At 43.4% G+C, this 19,502-nt stretch overlaps 1 protein-coding gene across 31 annotated transcripts in view; it reads right to left on the minus strand.

The window, feature by feature from the left end:
• The window catches only part of POSTN (periostin), a 52,269-nt gene extending 46,917 nt beyond the window's left edge, over positions 1-5,352 (minus strand). For 26 of the 31 annotated variants that reach the window (XM_083718709.1, XM_083718714.1, XM_083718708.1 and 23 more), the window contains exons 1-2: positions 5,127-5,308; positions 1,949-2,047 (exon numbers count right to left, since the gene is read on the minus strand). In XM_083718709.1, coding sequence (XP_083574835.1) covers positions 1,949-2,047; positions 5,127-5,251 — 224 coding nt within the window. In that variant the 5' untranslated portion in view covers positions 5,252-5,308. Of the gene's footprint in view, positions 1-1,948; positions 2,048-5,126 lie in introns of all 31 variants that reach the window. The other 5 variants (XM_083718717.1, XM_083718716.1, XM_083718710.1 and 2 more) reach the window with 2 other exon arrangements.
• Between the last annotated feature and the right edge of the window lie 14,150 nt (positions 5,353-19,502).

Here is a 19,502-nt window from a genome sequence, read left to right on the forward strand (position 1 = left end):
TGACTAAGCCGCTTCTGGCAAACCGGAGCAGCACACGGAAACACTGTTTACCTTCCCGCCAGAGTGGTACCTATTTATTTATCTACTTGCACTTGTTTTTGAACTGCTAGGTTGGCAGGAGTTGGGACCGAGCAACAGGAGCTCACCCCGTCATGGGGATTCGAACCACCGACCTTCTGATCGGCAAGTCCTGGGCTCTGTGGTTTAACCCACAGCGCAACCCCCGTCCCTTATGTACCAAATACTTATAGAATAAAATGGCAGTTTTCATGATTGATGAGACAATTGGTATGCATTTCCCAATTCAATGTCTTAACAAAATTTCCCTTGGGAGCTACAGGAGAGTGGCCAAACTCCTACAGCTTTGATTTTTCTTTCATAAAAAAATAAAAGAGAGAGGCAGAAATGTAAGCCACCCCCCTCACCCCCTGCAGTGTTCTACAACAGATCCAGTAAAATAAGGGGGGGGGGGAGAGAATTAGGTTAACACAAATTTGATACAGATGCGCCATAAATTTTGCCAAACTGTAATGGCTGCCACTAAAACATTATATGAGTGTATTTTCGATTATCATGTTCCTTTAAACACATAGCACACTTCCTCTGGGAAGCTCAAGGGATTCTGTCTAGCCAGCAATTGCCTTTGAATATGCAAAGCCATATGTTCCCTCATGGTTCAGTGCATCTAGAAAACTGATGCCTCACATATCTGAGAAGTGCGGGAAAGAAAGAGTTCCAGGAGATAGATGGAACATCAGTCTTTGCCAACGTCCTTGCGGGGAGGGAAAATATGTTTTTTCTGTTTGATTCAGTTTGCGGCACCTAGTAAGCACACAAACATGAGCCCTAAACCAAATACATTTCAGCCTGTTTGAACATGGAAAAGGCTCTGAGGCCAAGTGGCATTCATCAATCTCCTCCTTTCGAAAGAAGAAGGGCGTTTGAGAGGGCTTAAAGCTTAACCCTGTTTGGTCCTGACTAAGCAAGCTAGGAATTCCTTCTAGTCTCATCCTGTTCTCCCATACAAGTAAGCAGGCCCTGGAGAAGAGAAAGTGGGATGTTGTGTTCACTGCAAACCCCACCCTGTGTACGGAAGAGGGGTTTGAATCGCACACTTTAGGACTCTCTTGCGTCACCTCTTCAAAGTTCACATCACAGAGACGCCTATGGTTTTCTGGTTCAATATTTCCCTCCCTCACACACACGGCAAATTTGGCAGCCAAATAAAAAACCTATCACTAGTTGCCTTTCCTCAAGTACAGACAGTGCTCCATTGCATCATAGCCACACTTCCACTGTCTTCCCCCCTGGGTTGAAGGGCGAATGCTATTGCTGATGAAATAGCAGCAAGAAATATGCTAGAAATAATCATTAGGAGGTCCATTCAGCGATTGCTTCTGTGACCTCTATAAAAACGGCAAACGAAATATCTTTGTGTACTTATCTTCAGTAATTCTGTGCTTTATTAAGTCTAGCACACACTGCATTGCATATGTCAACCCTCCCTGCCGTCATATACCGTATTTTTCGCTCTATAAGACACACCAGATCACAAGACGTACCTAAGTTTTGGAGAAGGAAAACAAGAAAAAAAGTATTCTGAATCTCAGAAGCCAGAACAGCAAGAGGGATCGCTGCACAGTGAAAGCAGCAATCCCTCTTGCTGTTCTGGCTTCTGGGATAGCTGCGCAGCCTGCATTCACTCCATAAGACGCACACACATTTCCCCTTACTTTTTAGGAGGGAAAAAGTGAGTCTTATAGAGCAAATATATGGTAATTTTTCCTCCAGGTTACCGAGCCAGGGAACTGTACCAGAGTCTGGATTCTAGGCCAGAGCAAGGAGCACATGGTTTCTTGCTCCTGCTCCCAGTGTTGCCACATGTCCTCGTTGCCTGTCACAGGTTTGGTCACCCAGGTTTAATAGTCATGAAAGGCACGGGACTTACGCTTTCTTGCCACAGATGGCTCCCTGGTACCAATTCCGGCACGTGCTGAAGTATTTCTTGTTGGTGCCCACAACTTGTTGGAGAGCACAGACATTGGGGCTGGGAGAGAGAAAGAAGGAAAAGTTAAGAAGTCCTAATGGTTCCCCACACATTTCGGTACTGGTGGTCTATGTTCACCTCAGACAGATCCTTCCAGTGTCTATTTACAATATTTCTAGTTGCTGCGAGTAAGTGACTGCTAGAGAGGTTAACCAACCAATTCAAATGGGGACAAGCAAAGGGGAACACCTTCACCTAGGGTTGCGATACATTTCCCAGACATATCCAGAATACTGTATAGCACTCAAAAGCAATGTCTGGACAGAAATTGCTAGAAATGTCTCGGGAAATCCAGACGTATGGCAACCCATGTCAGCAATGTTGTTTTTGGCGATTTCCGTTAAAAATAGCTCAAAAACTAAATTTTTTCTGTTTGAAATATGGCAACCCTACCTTCGCAGCAATATGGTTTCCCTTTATCATATGGACAACATGGCAATGACCTATTTCCCCGCAACAGCATACAAATCAATATGGCTGGCTGACCCAGCAACCTAACACCCCCACACCCCCACAAACAAACAAACAAACAAACCACACTGAACACAACCAACCAAGCTTAGGACACACTAATCTCTCACATTATCAATCAAAATAAATAAATACATACATAAACAATGAACCTACCCACATGATGCTGACAGAAATCCGTACAATAATAATAGGCAATAGAACGAATGGACAATACCCCCATCTTTCTCCTGCCTCTCTCCCCTGCCTCTTTGCCCCCAACTGCAAGATGTCCATGACAAAAATTGTCTTTCACTATATATAAACGAACAGTGAAAAAGACGGTGAATTGAAAGTGGAGACAGTAGATGTACCTTTCCCTGTTTATCTGTTTGTTTTGTAACACACACACACACAAATTTAATGAAATGATCTCAGGGAAGAAGTCCTAATGGCACCTAATGCGTTCATCTTAAAAAGCAAAAATTGGATGGAGTCTCTTTCCGATATGGTAGCTTGATTAAAGTTCATGAGAGTTCATGCAAGTGAAATATTGGGCGGAATTCAACGCTGGGCTGTGGTGAACGTCCGGCCAGCACAAACATTGCAGCTTGCCAGATGGAACGATCTCTCCTCTATTTCCACGGCACGCTGTTCTCTGGAGGTTCTCCCACCTGCCCCTCCCCCCAAGTCAATTTCAGGGGACTCTTTTGATAAATCCTTCCCAACGTGTGTAAATGTTTACTTGCACAGACAAGGCTTGCAACATTTCATACTGAAAAATGATCAGGAGACTCAGAGTTCAAATCAAACCACGTTTGACAGCTTCACTTGCAAATGTCCACTGGCTGGTGTCTCTCCCCCCCCCCCCCAGTTTATTCACATTGCACTTGTGTCTGAGCAGAAATTTCAATCTCTACCTTTGGAATTCCTTCTGCATTCCAAGGGTTTCCCTACTTCATTTCTATTCCCCCCCCCCCCCCCGCACTTGAATGGCCAAGGCTAGAGATGGACAATAGGATTTCCCATCCACAAGTAGGCACAGTAGGAATTTTATGGTGAGGGTGCATCTAGACCAGATATCTCCCACCTTCTCAGACTGAGGACCCAATTTTAACCAAAACATGCAATTGGGAACTCATTTCTGAATCTTTCAACATGGCAGTAGTGTTCTTCAACTTGGATCAGGCCACTAGGAGATCCTGACCCACCAGTTGGAAGACCAGTGATCTAGAACATGCTGTGCCATACACCAAATGATATTTCAAACAGCCACCTCTGGATTTCAATTCAGGAAATCTAATGTTGTTGGGTTTTTTACAGCCAAATCTTATCAGTTCCCCAGAGATTTTTTTTATTTTTTCAGAGAGAGGAAGGTAATATGATAGAACTGTTGTTCTCTTTCACTGGCAAGTTCATCACCCTTCCCTCCTGTTTGGTGTCATCTTCTGCACAGCTGCAAAGCTTAATTTGCAGTTGTGGGGCAGGGGGCGATAACAGAGTAAGGCAAACATTTTTTCCCCTCTGCCGACCCAAGGGAAACTCTCATCTTCCATTGTACAATCATTTATTTTGGTTGCCACTGTTTGGAATAGCACAAGAGCAGCTAAATAAATAATCCCATCACCAAATGAGAAAAGGGGGGGTGAAACAACCCACCCTTTTGAGTATTAATAATGAATCCTTTGGATTTGAAAAAGGAAATGTCTTCAGAAGCTCCACTGAAATGAAGGATAGCTGTGCAAGAACAGGCACCATTCATTCCAATGGGGTTTGCTTGTGCATTCTGCTGTGCAAAACTTCCACCTTCAAACTTCATGTGAAAGATAACTATTGAACGGCAGTGCTTTGTTTTAGATTAGGTTTCATTTAATTTTTTTTAAAGTATTACATGCATTTCCATCCTTAACATTTCCATCTATATAAGCAATTGCTGTTTGTCCATAATGCACTTTTAACATACCATTTTAATTAGGCAGAATATCTCATAAACATTCAATAATGTTTATCACATTCAGAGGTTAAAGGTGAATGAAGAAACTGCTTGTTTGGAAAAAAAAACAACCCTCCCATATCATACTATTGCAATTAATTGGTAACAGTTATCTAGTCTGGGCTACACCTTAAAGGGTGACAGGTTGGGTAAATCTGAAATGGAGTTCTTCATGTCTCAAAAAGAGGTGCCAGGGCTCACAGTTTTGTGCCCTCCTGACAGTCTTTTTCTGCAATCCTTGATGAATGTGGGTTCTTGATTACTTAGGGAAATGTGCTCTGAATCTGCTTGTGGGGCAGAGGCATAATTTATTCCAGAGTTGAGCCCTTGGAAAACAGATGTCTAAACTGAGCTCTGATGAGCTCTGGCACAGTTTAACCCTCCTGAAATGTCCTGTTTTATGTACATGTTTTATACTGTACATAAACTTGATTTTTTTTCTTTTTCTGTCCAACAGCTAGCTAATTTATTCGGTTAGCAACTTTAAACCTTCCAGTGTATATATATATAAATATATATTTCTTACAAAAATTACTTCGCCAAATGTTATCCCCTTTTTGGACCCCTCCACTTTTGGCTGCACAATAACTTTGCGACCCCAGTGATGAATTTTAGGAGGACGAAATGCAGACTTACCCTTGATCACGTGCCCTGATCCGACTGTGGGTTAAAATCTTGTCATAATAAGCAGTGGAAGATTCTGCCGTATGGAAAATGGATAGAAAGCAAACGGTGGCTGTGGCAACCCAGAGGAGCTCCATCCTTTTGTCTCTCTGCTGCTCCTGACTAGTCTGAGAAGAGAACTGGCAAGAGGCTCCAGAGAGCTCAACGTTTATATATGTGCTACAAGCACAGTGGGAGGGGAAACATCAACCTGAGACTTGGAACCACCCTCCAAGAAACAGGGACATCTGACGAGCCCAGTATGAAAGTGGAACCTAAAAGACACTCAATATCAGCGCTTGTGCTCCCCCCCCCCCTTGGCCACCTGTACTGTAAGAATATAGGTATATAATGCATAGTTTATCACAGACTTGTTCCCCAGCCCCCTTTGGTGAATATTTTAAGCAGTCAGATAAACTGTATGAAAGTATCCATGTGTTCTAGATGTAATATTATTATTTATGACAACACCCTTAGGATTTAATTGGAATTTGTCAAGTTAGTCCAGTTCTTCGCTCAAAAAGGCCCTGGGCCAAGTTCTCCTCAACAGCAGATAAAAGGTAAAACTCCCCCTGCTTAGGGATTTCACATGAAGTAACGTACACACACACAAAAAAATTGTCTGTACTCTGAAAACTTGATATCAGGGAAAGTTTTTTCCACCCCTTGCCAAGCTTCTTCTTCTGGACTTGTTTCGTATGAGCACAATTGTTTTTGCAGACCTCCCCCCGCAGTCTGAAGAAATAGAATCATAGCATCATAGGACTGTAGATCTGGAAGGGACACCGACGGTCGTCTAGTCCAACCCCTTGCAATGCAGGAATCTCAACTAGAACAGTACCTTCGGAAAAATGTCCGCCCCCTTGTCAGCTGTTTAAGAGAAGAACTGTGCCCCCATCTCTGCCCCCAGCAAGGCAGACATACTACCCTGGTTTGTAAGGACTTGGTTTTTGTTATTCCCAACTAATGTGCTGCCTGCATCCTCAGGGAAATTGCCATTAAACACTCGACAGATGCAATACAGTTTATCTGGGTGTGTAACACTTCAGACTGCAGGAAGGGAATCATATATTTCGGCTCACGGGAAATCAGCACAGAGATGATTCAAACTAGCCTTCTCCCTGACATGTTTACAACTGGGTGTCAATAGAGTGTCTTCTTTGTAGAAAAGTGGTACTTTGGGTTACAAACGATTCGGGTTACAGACTCCGTTAACCCGGAAGTTGTACCTCCGGTTAAGAACTTTACCTCAGGATGAGAACAGAAATTGCGTGGTGGCGGCGCGGCAGCAGTGGGAGGCCCCATTAGCTAACGTGGTGCCTCAGGTTAAGAACAGTTTCAGGTTAAGAACGGACCTCCAGAACAAATTAAGTTCTTAACCTGAGGTACTACTGTACACTAATGCCTCCTCGAGTGTAGCAGCTTTGCACAAATAGGGATGACCTGCCTATGCAGACAACAGCACTCAACACACAGCTGTTAAAAAAACAAAAAAGACAGGACAGGTGGCTAAAGGCATGACCACTTTAAGCCTGCAAACTTTCAGATGAGCACATAAACAGGGCTAGCTACTTCTTAGCAGGAAAATAATTGTTTGATTTATTTCACTTTATCTATTTTTTTAAAAAACGGCTTATAGCAGGCATAGGCAAACTTGGCCCTCCAGATGTTTTGGGACTACAACTTCCATCATCCCAAGCTAACAGGACCAGTGGTCAGGGATGATGGGAGTTGTAGTTCCCAAACATCTGGAAGGCCAAGTTTGCCTATGCCTGGTTTATAGTCTTGGAGGATAAGGTTGTCAATGGCTTATTGTTTAGTCATTTAGTCGTCTTTGTGACCCCATGGACCAGAGCAGGCCAGGCACTCCTGTCTTCCACTGCCCCCCCCCCAGTTTGGTCAAACTCATGCTGGTAGCTTCAAGAACACTGTCCAACCATCTTGTCCTCTGTCGTCCTCTTCTCCTTGCACCCTCCATCTTTCCCAACATCAGGGTCTTTCCCAGGGAATCTTCTCTTCTCATGAGGTGGCCAAAGTATTGGAGCCTCAGCTTCAGGATCTGTCCTTCCAGTGAGCACTCAGGGCTGATTTCCTTCAGAATGGATAGGTTTGATCTTCTTGCAGTCCATGGGACTCTCAAGAGTCTCCTCCAGCACCATAATTCAAAAGCATCAATTCTTCGGCGATCAGCCTTCTTTATGGTCCAGCTCTCACTTCCATACTTCACTACTGGGAAAACCATAGCTTTAACTATACGGACCTTTGTTGACAAGGTGATGTCTCTGTAAGTTCTGCCTAAATAGGTAGAGGCAGCAATGCTTCTGAAAGCCAGTGGCTGGAAGCCACAGGAGGAGAGAGTGTGAGTTTGGATCCTGCTCGCTGGTTGGCCACTATCAGAACAGGATGCTGGACTGGATAGGCTATTGGCGTGATCCAGCAGTATTTTCTTATGCCTCTCGCTCATCCATTGCATCCAAAGCTACTACTATTAGAGGGCATTTTTCTTTCGCACGTGGTTAGCCTTCCTGATCTTCAAGACAGCGCAAATTCTCTCCAGCAAACTGGAGCTATATTTAATCTGGTTAACATTCACACATTTTGTTTTCGTACTTTCACACTTTACAAACTGTCCTGAGAAGTTCCTGAGCAGTCTGGATCTGTGACAATGTTTGGCTTATCTAAAAATTATTTGTTTCTCAAAGTATGTCTATCTTGAGAAAAATGTTTAATGCACAGATAAAAGCCAAAATACGCATGGAAAGTGGGTGTTGTGTTTCATTTGTTACCAAGCATTTCAGTGGGTACGCCAGCAACAAGGGCAGGGGAGAGAACTTGATCACTGTCCCCTCCATGCCTCCAACAACCATGGCCCCTGGAAGTTTTAAGGCCTGGGAGCCATTGGTACCATTTGGAACAGCAATGGCAGGAATAATGGCAGCAGGGACTTGATGAACTTGGATGAGGATGCTGAGGAACATCTGGCCTGCAGTAGAAGAGAAGAAGAAGAAGAAGAAGAAGAAGAAGAAGAAGAAGAAGAAGAAGAAGAATAGTAGTAGTAGTAGTAGTAGTCTGGATTTGATATCCCGCCTTTCACTCCCCTTCAGGAGTCTCAAAGTGGCTAACATTCTCCTTTCCCTTCTTCCCCCACAATAAACACTCTGTGAGGTGAGTGGGGCTGAGAGACTTCAGAGAAGTGTGACTAGCCCAAGGTCACCCAGCAGTTGCATGTGGAGGAGCAGGGAAGCGAACCCGGTTCACCAGATTAGGAGACTACCGCTCTTAACCACTACACCACACAGTAGCTCTTTCACTACCACTGTATTTGAAGAGAAGCAGATTCTGGAGCCCAGGTTTGTTTGATACCATGAAAAGCATGTAGTCTTGCGAAGACACAGAGCTCAAAGAGGTGGCTCGTTCCTTTCATCTGGGGAATGTCCTCAGACCATCAGGATACCGCTATTAGGAATGTAGCTTCTGAATACCAGACGACATTTCACAGGATCTTTCACTATGAGGGCAATATCACCCAGCGCTAAATCTGACTCAGTTATTGTGAATGGCTTCAATTGTTATGGTATATAAAAGTTAGGACTTGGACTCAAGAGGGTGAGACGGATGAGGAATGGTGGAGATGACCGGCCACTTCTCCTGATGCTGTGGTAGAAGAGGAATGCAGCATCGATTTACACCAGGGGTATGAAGAAGGTCACAGCTCAGAGATAGACGAACAAAAGAGTTGGGAAGTTTTAGAAGCAGGGAGGGGGGAATTGCAACAGGGCAGCCAGCTGACACTGGAGAGTATTTCTGTTCCCCTTTCTCCCAGAACACAGCGTTCATTAAGGGTGCAGGAACAACGGAATCAGAGACATTTGACCATAAAGAAGGCTGATCACCGAAGAATTGATGCTTTTGAATTATGGTCCTGGAGGAGACTCTTGAGAGTCCCATGGACTGCAAGAAGATCAAACCTCTCCATTCTGAAGGAAATCAGCCCTGAGTGCTCACTGGAAGGACAGATCCTGAAGCTGAGGCTCCAATACTTTGGCCACCTCGTGAGAAGAGAAGACTCCCTGGAAAAGACCCTGATGCTGGGAAAGATTGAGGGCACAAGGAGAAGGGGACGACAGAGGACGAGATGGTTGGACAGTGTTCTCAAAGCTCCTAACATGAGTTTGACCAAACTGGGGGTGGGGGCAGTGGAAGACAGGAGTCACGCAGAGTCGGACACGACTAAACGACTAAACAACAACAACAGTCACCGTAAAGGGAGATGCTGTTGTTAGGAAAGAGGGAGGAGGAGCCCAGTTTGAGCAACGCCATTGTTAAGGCTCGTTGTGTTCTTTTGTCTCTCGCTATTAGAATTGACTAAAACTCATTAAATAGGGCTCTGCCTTGTTTACTCTGCTCTTGCTGCAATGGGGGAGGAATAGCTGTCCTGAAGCCTTGGCAGAGCCTTGGCAATAAATTTCTGCACGATAAATCAAAAATGAATCCTCACCACGTCCAACCCAGCCTGTTGCTCTCCTTTCGCCCTAAAACCTTCTTGCGATTCTTTCGGCAGTCGTACTGATCGATCCATACCACTATTTCTCAGTTTGCGTGATGGACATGACAATACACCTGCCAAAAGAAATCAGTTACAAGATGCTACAAGCTTCAGTGCTTGCCCACAATGGATGGCACCTGTTACATGTCTGAAGGAAGCTCTGTTCTGGCCTTCTTTCTTCCCGCGCAGCCTTTGCCCTGGGCATGTGATTCTGCCTCATTTTCTACATCTGGAATCACTGAGTCGTTTTTTAAAACAGCAGAACTATCTGCCCTCAGAAAATGTTGCCTGTCCCCTTTGTTCATAAGCCCCTGCTCCAGACTTGTTTTGTGGCTGTTGCTTTTGTTTTTGGAAGAGTAACATCTGGGTGTAAGCAAATGGTTTACCTTCCATTGTAATTCTGGGGGGATGGGATGGTGCCTCAGCTAGCCGAAACCGGAGGCGTGCGTGCAGCGGGAGGTGCCCTTAACAAAAGTGTGCCTCAGGATATAAACAGTTTCAGCTTAAGAACGGACCTCCGGAATGAATTAAGTTCGTAACCAGAGGTACCACTGTATATATATATTTAGTGGTATTCACATAACCTAAAAAACCAAGATGGTCAAGATATGCAGCTATCTGTGGGCTAGAGGTCATTAATAGGCAACAAAGATATAGTTTATTGAAGAGCCTCTACAGTCGCACCTTGGAAGTCGACTGGAATCAGTTCCGGAATTCCATTCAATTTCCAAAATGTTTGGAAACCAAAGCACGGCTTCTGATTGGCTGCAGTAAACTCCTGCAGCCAATCAGAAGCCATGGAAGTCCTGTTGGATGTTCAGCATCTAAAAATAGTTTGCAAACCAGAACAGTCACTTCTGGGTTTGCTGTGTTCAGGAGCCAAAACGTTCGAGAACCAAGCTGTTCAAAAACCAAGGTACGACTGTGTTTGTACACAGTGCTAGAGTCCAACTGTGTTAGTCCAAGCTAACGTTACCTGGATTGGGGCCTTTATGGGCTTACTGCATGATTTCAACAGCCTCACTTTACCTTACTATGAAATGCAAATATTGATGAGCTCAATGAATTATCTGTGAATCATATAGTTGTAGGGTTGTAAGGGACTATCATCTAGTCCAACCCAATATGCGGCTGTCCCATACGGAGATGGAACTCACAACCTTGTCATTATCAGCACCATGTTCTAATCTAACCAACGGAAGTATCCAAGCTAAAGATTGCAAAGCCCTTCGCTGCAGAATTTTGTCAGTCCTTCGGCATAGCGGAGGGGTGCACATGACACTTCACAAAGGTGTGAGGGAATTGTGGGGTTGTATTTGGTAGGCTCCCCTCCTCCTGTGCAATGACACATGTGCTAAGCCCTGCAGTTGGCATGAGTATGAAGGGTTCCTTCGCACAACCACCATACATCCATTGATTGGAAGATAGCCCCAACAGCTGCCAGGCATATGGTAGGTCATGAGAGCAGCCAATGAGCCCATTGCCATATGGGGTGAGACTAACCCACAGGATCCTATGACTTGCTGTACATGCTTTTCAAAGTGCAAGACAGTTTCCTCTAGAAATGCCCCTGAATGCATCAACCTTAGCATCAGCAGAACATTGTGGGACCAAGTACATAACAGCTGATTTTTAAGCCTCCGCTAACCTATTTTGCAATGGTAATTTCAGATATACGTACATATACATAGAACAGTAACAATGCAAGCTTATTTATTTTTAACCTTTGCCTTAGGAACCTTTAAACCTGTCCTATTTTGAAGCTAATCATTTATGAATTTAATTTAACTAGGCTTAAGATCTTGCTTAGAAAACTTCAGTGCCCTTTCTAAATATACTGCAAACCTAATTCTAAAGCAGGTTGTTTTCCTAAGGTGGGGATAGAACTATCATACATTCATATTATTTTCAAAATTTTCAAAGAAACTTCCATCTGGAACATTGCTGGGGAAAAGAAGGTTGGACAATTTTGAAAAAAGTGGGAATTGCTCCAGTTCCTGTGTTTGCATCTGGAGAGGAACAGAAATCAGTCAAGCCAATATGATTGATAGTTGTTGTTCACATCTCTGCAAATGATACATAATTTTCTTTTGGGTTTTTTTACATTGTTTTGACATTCGCTTTACAACCATTGGAATGGATTTAAGTTAGCTAAATAGTTACATAGTGGGCAATGAGAGGAATAATGTAGTATCTGGCAGAAACTGAACTGCAGGCAAAGTGGAAAGAGCGCTGATTGTGATGAATACAAGTCAGAATGGAAAACTCTGCCTTCTTAACATCCCTAGCTGGGAATCCTACACTCTCATTCTATGAGAGGAGGGAAACCAAGGGAAATCAACTGCATTCATCCATTTCTTATCATTTAGATCAGGGGGTCAGCAACCTTTTTCAGCAGGGGGCTGGTCCACCGTCCCTCAGACCATGTGGTGGGCCGGACTATATTTTGAAGGGGAGAAAAAGAACGAATTCCTATGCCCCACAAATCACCCAGAGATGTATTTTAAATAAAAGCACACATTCTACTCATGTAAAAACACCAGGCAGGCCCCACAAATAACCCAGAGATGCATTTTAAATACAAGGACACATTCTACTCGTGTAAAAACACACTGATTCCCAGACCGTCCGCAGGCCGGATTGAGAAGGCAATTGGGCCACATCCAGCCCCCGGGCCTTAGGTTACCTACCCCCGATTTAGATTTTGTCCCCCACCTGTCTTTCAACAAATGTCAAGCTTAGAGCTGGGCTGCTATAAATTTACTACCCCGTTTTTCAGTTGGTGAATATGGGTAACCATTTCTGGCAATTTCTTCAGAGAAGAGGCTGGGCGGCTATTTTTGTGGAAGGGGTTTATGGCGAACAATGGTAGTGGCTTTTTCTTTTTTTAACCTTAATTTCAAATAATTAAAGAAAAAGACCCTAGTTGTTTGCTAAGCACCACAACAGTGAGGAAAATCAATGTCAGTCAACAGACAAGTGACTGTAGGAGTTTTGAACTTTTCCTTGTATTTTCTGCCATCTATTGTAAAAGCCTTTGAATATATACGATAAAAAATGAATTGACGTGAATATAGGAGTGTCTTCACTGCTTTTTGCAATGCCTGTTAAGAAACCGAAGTTTTTATAACCTATTAAAAAGTTTTTGTTGTTTCTTGAAAGGAAAACTTGCTAGCTTCTCTCAAAAAATTGTAACCTCCTCCCGCAATTGGCCAGTAATTTTCAAGCCCCCTTTTCACTGCCCCCAGTCTCCTTTAAAAGCTTATCTAGGGGGGAAACAATCAGATCAGCACTCCTCTGGATAAAAAGTACTGCATCTTCTTTTGCATTTCTCTGGAGACCTCTAGTGGGGAAAATCTTGTAAACATTTTTGTTCACCTTTCTAAAAAAGTTTGCATCTATTGCGATACAAAGCCAGCTTGCTTGAGGTTTTTTTTAAGTTGAGTTTCAAGAAAAAAATACAATATAGTAAAAAAAAGAAAAGAAAAGTGTGATACAGCATGTTTGCAAATGCTCCAACGTTTGCAGCAAGGATTCTCATACAGTATTGGATTCCAGTTTTGAATTATGGTGCTGGAGGAGGCTCTTGCGAGTCCCATGGACTGCAAGAAGATCAAACCTCTCCATTCTGAAGGAAATCAGCCCTGAGTGCTCACTGGAAGGACAGATCCTGAAGCTGAGGCTCCAAAACTTTGGTCACCTCATGAGAAGAGAAGACTCCCTGGAAAAGACGCTGATGTTGGGAAAGATGGAGGGCACAAGGAGAAGGGGACGACAGAGGATGAGATGGCTGGATAGTGTTCGCGAAGCTACCAGCGTGAGTTTGACCAAACTGCAGGAGGCAGTGGAAGACAGGAGTGCCTGGCGTGCTCTGGTCCAGGGGGTCACGAAGAGTCGGACACGACTAAACGACTAAACAACAACATTGGATTCCAGACAAGAATACTCTATCAACTCATGCAGCTTTAAGGAGTGATATGGAGTTTGACTGAGTTAATACCCCATAAGGGAAAAGGGCAATTTTTGTTTACAGCATTGCTCTGCAGCGCCCTGTGGTGTCACATTTTAAATAACGCATTATGAACGTTAAAAGCAGAACTTAATGTGTCCATCCTCGCTATGAAAACCCTTCCTTAACCCTTCCTTAACATTATAAACCATGCTGCACCGCACTCACGACGTCATGCATGTGCAATGCGCCCCTCCCACAATCTTGGGCGCAAGACAGCACCTCTGTTCCATGCTAGGGATTCTTAGGAAACAACTGAAAATAAAACTGCTGATATTATAATGCTGTTACATAAATCTATGGTGTGACTGCATTTGGAATATTGTGTACAGTCCTGGTCACCTCACCTCAGAAAGGATCTGGTAGAGATGGAAATGGTTCAGAAAAGGTTTTAAATGATGAAGGAGAATGGAGTGGAGGAAAGGTTGCAGTATTTTGAACTTTTTAGTTTAGAGAAAAGGTGAGAACAAGTCGACATGATAGAAATATTTTCAGTTATGGATGGCATGCAGAAAGTGGATAGAGCGAAACGTTTCTCCCTCTTTTATAACACCAGAATTCATGGAACACCCATCAAAGCAAAATATTGAACAATTCAGGACCGATAAAAGAAAGTGCTTCTTTGTGCAAACTATGGAGGTTCTTTCCCACAGAAAACTGTGGTGACTACCTGTCAGGGACTGGACATTGGAGGACAAATGGTGGAGACTGCCTCCCCCTTCTCCAAACGTCCGACAGGGCTTCCGCGGCTTCTGATTGGCTTCAGGAGCTTCCTGCAGCCAAACGGAAGCCATGCTTTGGTTTCCAAACGTTTTGGAAGTTGAACGGACTTCTGGAATGGATTCCGTTCAACTTCCAGGGTACGACTGTATTCTGCACCCCACACATCCATGCACCTTCCAACCATGCATCTATCTTTGTTACAGGATTAATTAATGCAACATTTTAATAGAATTTCGCCCCTCCGAATGCAGCTGCAAGTGGGAATTTTCTTTATATGGAATGGATCGGGGCAATAATTTGTAGAGAACTTTATGAAAACGCACAGCCTGAATCTTGTGCTTCTGGAGGTGAATGTATGAGATCAAAAGAGCAATTTATATCTGGGGCTGGGGCAAAAGGTTTAGCATTTTTCTTCGAAATTGATTCTTACCGCACGTGCGCGTTACAGGCAAGGAATGGAAGTACACATTGTCTTGTTCCTTCTCCACTGGTGGCAGCCTGCTGTCCAAGGTAATTAGTGTTGCCATTTGTGTGCAACACAGTGGCATTTTCAGCAGAGATCTCTCCATCCCCAGGTTGCTTTCCCCAGCATGCCTCGGCATTAGAAAAAAAACACCTGCTTTTAGGGAACTGCGAGGAGAGGAAAATGGGAAAATATTCTCGCTTTTATTGACAAGTTAAGTATTCTGCACTTAGATATGTTCAGAATCTGGATCATACAGTGTTCGAGCTCCTGCGGAGTTAATTGGGCTATTTCATTTGGATATGTTAAAAACAGCAGAAGGCAACTAAAATAAGTCCACTTTCTTTTTAGCATTACAAATGGCAATCATGCAGCGCAACTATTCAGAAGTCAATATTAAGAAGGTGTCATTGCAATTACTTTGCAACAGGGGCTGCTGGGCGGGAGTTTTCTTCAGTAAGGAAGGACTGAAATCTCTCACACAAAAGTATATTTGAAAAAATGAAACAGAATAATCTGAACATTTACTTTCTCCTCATATATTGTGCATTGCCTGGACAGAGATACTGTGACCTGTGCACTGGCAACCTCACAACTGGGCTGCTGAAATCTCCTCAGTGTGGGGCTGCCCTTAAAGTTGGATTGGAAACTGCAGTCGGTGTATAATCCAGCTGCTAAACATAAAGAAGTTGCACCGGCTGCCAATAAACAGGGTTAAGGTTTTTGTATTGACCTACGCTGTGCGTTAAACCACAGAGCCTCGGACTTGCCGATCAAAAGGTCGGCGGTTCGAACCCTGCGACGGGGTGAGCTCCTGTTGCTCGGTCCCTGCTCCTGCCAACATAGCAGTTCAAAAGCACGTCAAAGTGCAAGTAGATAAATAGGTACCACTCCAGCGGGAAAGTAAACGGCGTTTCCATGCGCTGCTCTGGTTCGCCAGAAGTGGCTTAGTCATGCTGGCCACATGCTGTATGCCGGCTCCCTCGGCCAATAAAGCGAGATGAGCGCTGCAACCCTAGAGTCGGCCATGACTGGACCTAATGGTCAGGGGTCCCTTTACCTTTACTTTCAAAGCCCTGAACAAATTTTGGACCATAATACCAAAGGCAGCCCTGTATAGGAAAGCTTTTTAAGGTTTAATGTTTTACTATGTTGTTATGTATGCTGGAAGCTGCATTATTATTATTATTATTATTATTATTATTACCTGAATGCTGTTCAGTTTCTGTTAATTGATTCTCATGAAAACATACAGATTCTGGCTTCACACAATTAACTCAAGGCAGTGTCAATTTACTCTTAGCAAAAAGCCAAGGTCTGCTTGACCTAGAAACTACTTACTCTGATTGGTTAACGACCAGCACTCAACTCTGTTATCTAGGAATGCTAGCACAGTTTGTGTAGGGTGTGTTAGGAGTAGGAGTGCTGTGTATGGTTAAGAGAGAGAGAGAGAGAGAAAGAAAGGATTTATTTTGCTTTGTTTTGTATGCAGAAACTCTGCTGGTTTATTTTCCTTTTAATAAATCCTGTAAATAGTTATTCTGAGTCTAGCTGACTAGTCATTTCCACCTCAACTAGCTTCTTCGCTGTGCAGGAAAACTCTGCTACGTTTGGGCTAAAGCCATTAGAGCTATGCCTGACACTTCAAAGTTCCATGAAATGCACCTGTCTGTCTAGAAGTGTGTGTTCATGTGTGCCAAGCACCTGGCAGGCAAAACAAAAACTTCAGAAGTTACTATTCTCTGTATGTGTAAGACATACATCACATGCAGATTATCTTTGTAAAGTAGCTAAAATCACAGCTGTGAAACATTCCTGAGACTGGTCACATTTTTTTTGTCATGTCTTTTGTCATTATGCACTCCCACAGCTGAACTGATCAGGTTGCAGTTGGCATCTGTCAATCTGAATTTTTCTGTGTTTTCTTACTGTAGATGATGACATAGGGAAGAAAAGTAACATAACCTAATATAGCAAGAGATTCCCCCCATCCCGAACTTTGGTGACACTGATATACCAGTCAGACACTAGCCTCATCTCCTGAAACACATTCAGGAAATTCTGAGTTCTTCACATTTTGCATAGAAGTCAGCACATGCAAATTTAGTTTCCAAGTGAAGTCTATTCACTCCCTGAATGGAGACCATCAAGAAGATAACGTTAGATGATTTGAAGGCAGAGAGCAGAGAAAATGTAACCAGTTCAGTCACAGCCCACTGGAATGCTAGACTTTCAAATGCTTAATTTGCAAGATAGGCAAGGTGAGAAATGGGCAATAACTCTGGAGGAAGACATCAGAAACTATAGGAACTGGTCATCTCAAAGCCCCCTACCTAAAATTTGTAGTCAATGGCTCTCTTAGTTTTAACAAGGACCTTCATTCAGCTCAGAGTCACAAGGAATGAATACACAAGTGCTTAAGAATCAGTATACTTTTCCTCCCTTGCCTTCCATTTCTTAGCTTACTATTATTGTGAGTCCTGCTGACAAAACTGCCACACTCACTTGCTTTTGAGACTAGATAGGGATTCTTCCACTCTTTAGATCAATGGTGGGATTTGCTGCTTGCTTAAATTGTAATTTCACTGTCTGAAGCAGCATTTATGCCTTCTGTCATGTTCATTTCATATAATAAACCAAACCATAAAATGATCATCTGGCTGTACAACCAGATACTCAAGCAAGTGGGGATGCTTTCCTGGCTTTCAATGAGATGTGCACCTGCATATACAGTGGTACCTTGGTTCTCAAACTTACCGTATTTTTCGCTCTATAAGACGCACTTTCCCCCTCCAAAAATTAAGGGGAAATGTGTGTGCATCTTATGGAGCAAATGCAGACTCCTTGGCTTCAGCAATAGCAACACGAACCCACCGAAGCGCAGAGGGAGTCCTCCCTCCGCGCTCTGGAGGCTTTGCGTTGCTTTCGCTGAAGCCTGGAGAGCGAGAGGGGTCGGTGCGCACCAATCCCTCTTGCTCTCCTGGCTTCGCTTCGCTGGAGAGGCACTGCACAGCTTTCCCTCTCTGTGCAGCGCCCCTTCAGTGAAGCGGGAGGAGAAATGGAAGGGGCTCCGTTTCTCCTGCTGCTTCGCTGAAGGGGTGCTGAGCAGAGAGGGGGAGAATTATTTTTTTCTTGTTCTCCCCCTCTAAAACAAGGTGCGTCCTATGGTCGGGTGCGTCCTATAGAGCGAAAAATACAGTGATCCGTTCTGGGAGTCCGTTCGATTCCTGAAACGGTTCAAAAACCAAGGTACAGCTTGCTTAAATTGTAATTTCACTGTCTGAAACAGCATTTATGTCTTCTGTCATGTTCATTTCATATAATAAACAAAGCTTCCTTTGTTTACTTGTCTCTTGAGAATCTAATAGTAAAACTATTTCTTTGCCTTTAAACATTACTGGGTTGCCCAGCTGATAGTTAACAGGGTGTTAGGATCACCCAGGACAAAAAACATATCAGGTGTCAGGAGTTTTACTTAGGCAGGAATAGAAGCAAACATATATTCATAAACAGACACAAGTTATAGCTCTAGTGAAAGATCCCCAACCTCCTGATAGTGTGTGCATGGCTACACGTGAGTGCTGGACAAACGTGTGAGTTCAGACATGCACTGTGACAAATGTCATCCATTTGTTTATTTAAAACATTTTTATGCTGCCCTTAAGACGACTGATTCCTCAGCTTACAAGAGTAAAAAGAAAATATCTAAAATCAAACAACAGCTAGCAGATCAAAGATCATCAAGTCAATATGTTTCGATCGTTGCACTCAAATAGAACACGCTCTATTGATGTGGAAATCACTATGGTCCTGAGCTATCCCTTTTTAATCAGCACCAGTTTGCCATGTTCTCTGCAAGAATGCTGCAAGGTGAGAGTGATTCCTATGAAAATCAATTGGAGCTGCTTCCCCAGGTTCCAGCAGAACTCTTGTTAAGAGCAAGATAGGCTCTTAAAAGCTTAAAATAAAGAACAGAGTCCTCTGACAATGATCTGATTTTCAAGATTGGGTGCATCATCCTCTTTGTATGAAGCTTTGCAGACCCCTAATAATAAAGGAGGCCTGTTAAAAATTGTTTTCATTTTAACCACATTACTAAACATGTGGTGTTGCCAGATTTAGTATCGTGCTATCATAGCTGTCAAGGGTAGATGTTGGTTTTTCGATGTGCTATAAACAAACAAAACAATATATAGTCAAGTCTTCTGGATCGGGCATATTGCTCTGAAAAGAAGGAGGATTCCTGGTGTTCGGATGAGATTATCTTAATGATGAGACATTAAGGTCTTCCTGGAAATTGAAACACACAGAGCTGTGATACTGTGAAAGCTCCATCTGTTTCTGCATCAAACCCAGAACACTTCAGTGCACCTTGAATGCAGTGCCAAACTGTTCTGAGAAATAGAGCAAAAAGGTTACTGGAAATGTGAGACAAAACTTGTAATGTGATACTGAAGTCTGTGAGGTGATAAGGCCCTCATTCAAGAAAAAGCTTTCGGTTCAACACACTTCTGGCCACCTAGAGTCAGTCCAACCCCCAACCACGCTTATAGGTTTTAGGATGAATGACATGCAGCTGTGCCAAACTGACAAGGACCATTTCTCAGA

The sequence above is a fragment of the Podarcis gaigeae genome, assembly GCF_964106915.1.
Source record: "Podarcis gaigeae genome assembly, chromosome: 17".
NCBI classification, from domain to species: Eukaryota; Metazoa; Chordata; class Lepidosauria; order Squamata; family Lacertidae; genus Podarcis; species Podarcis gaigeae.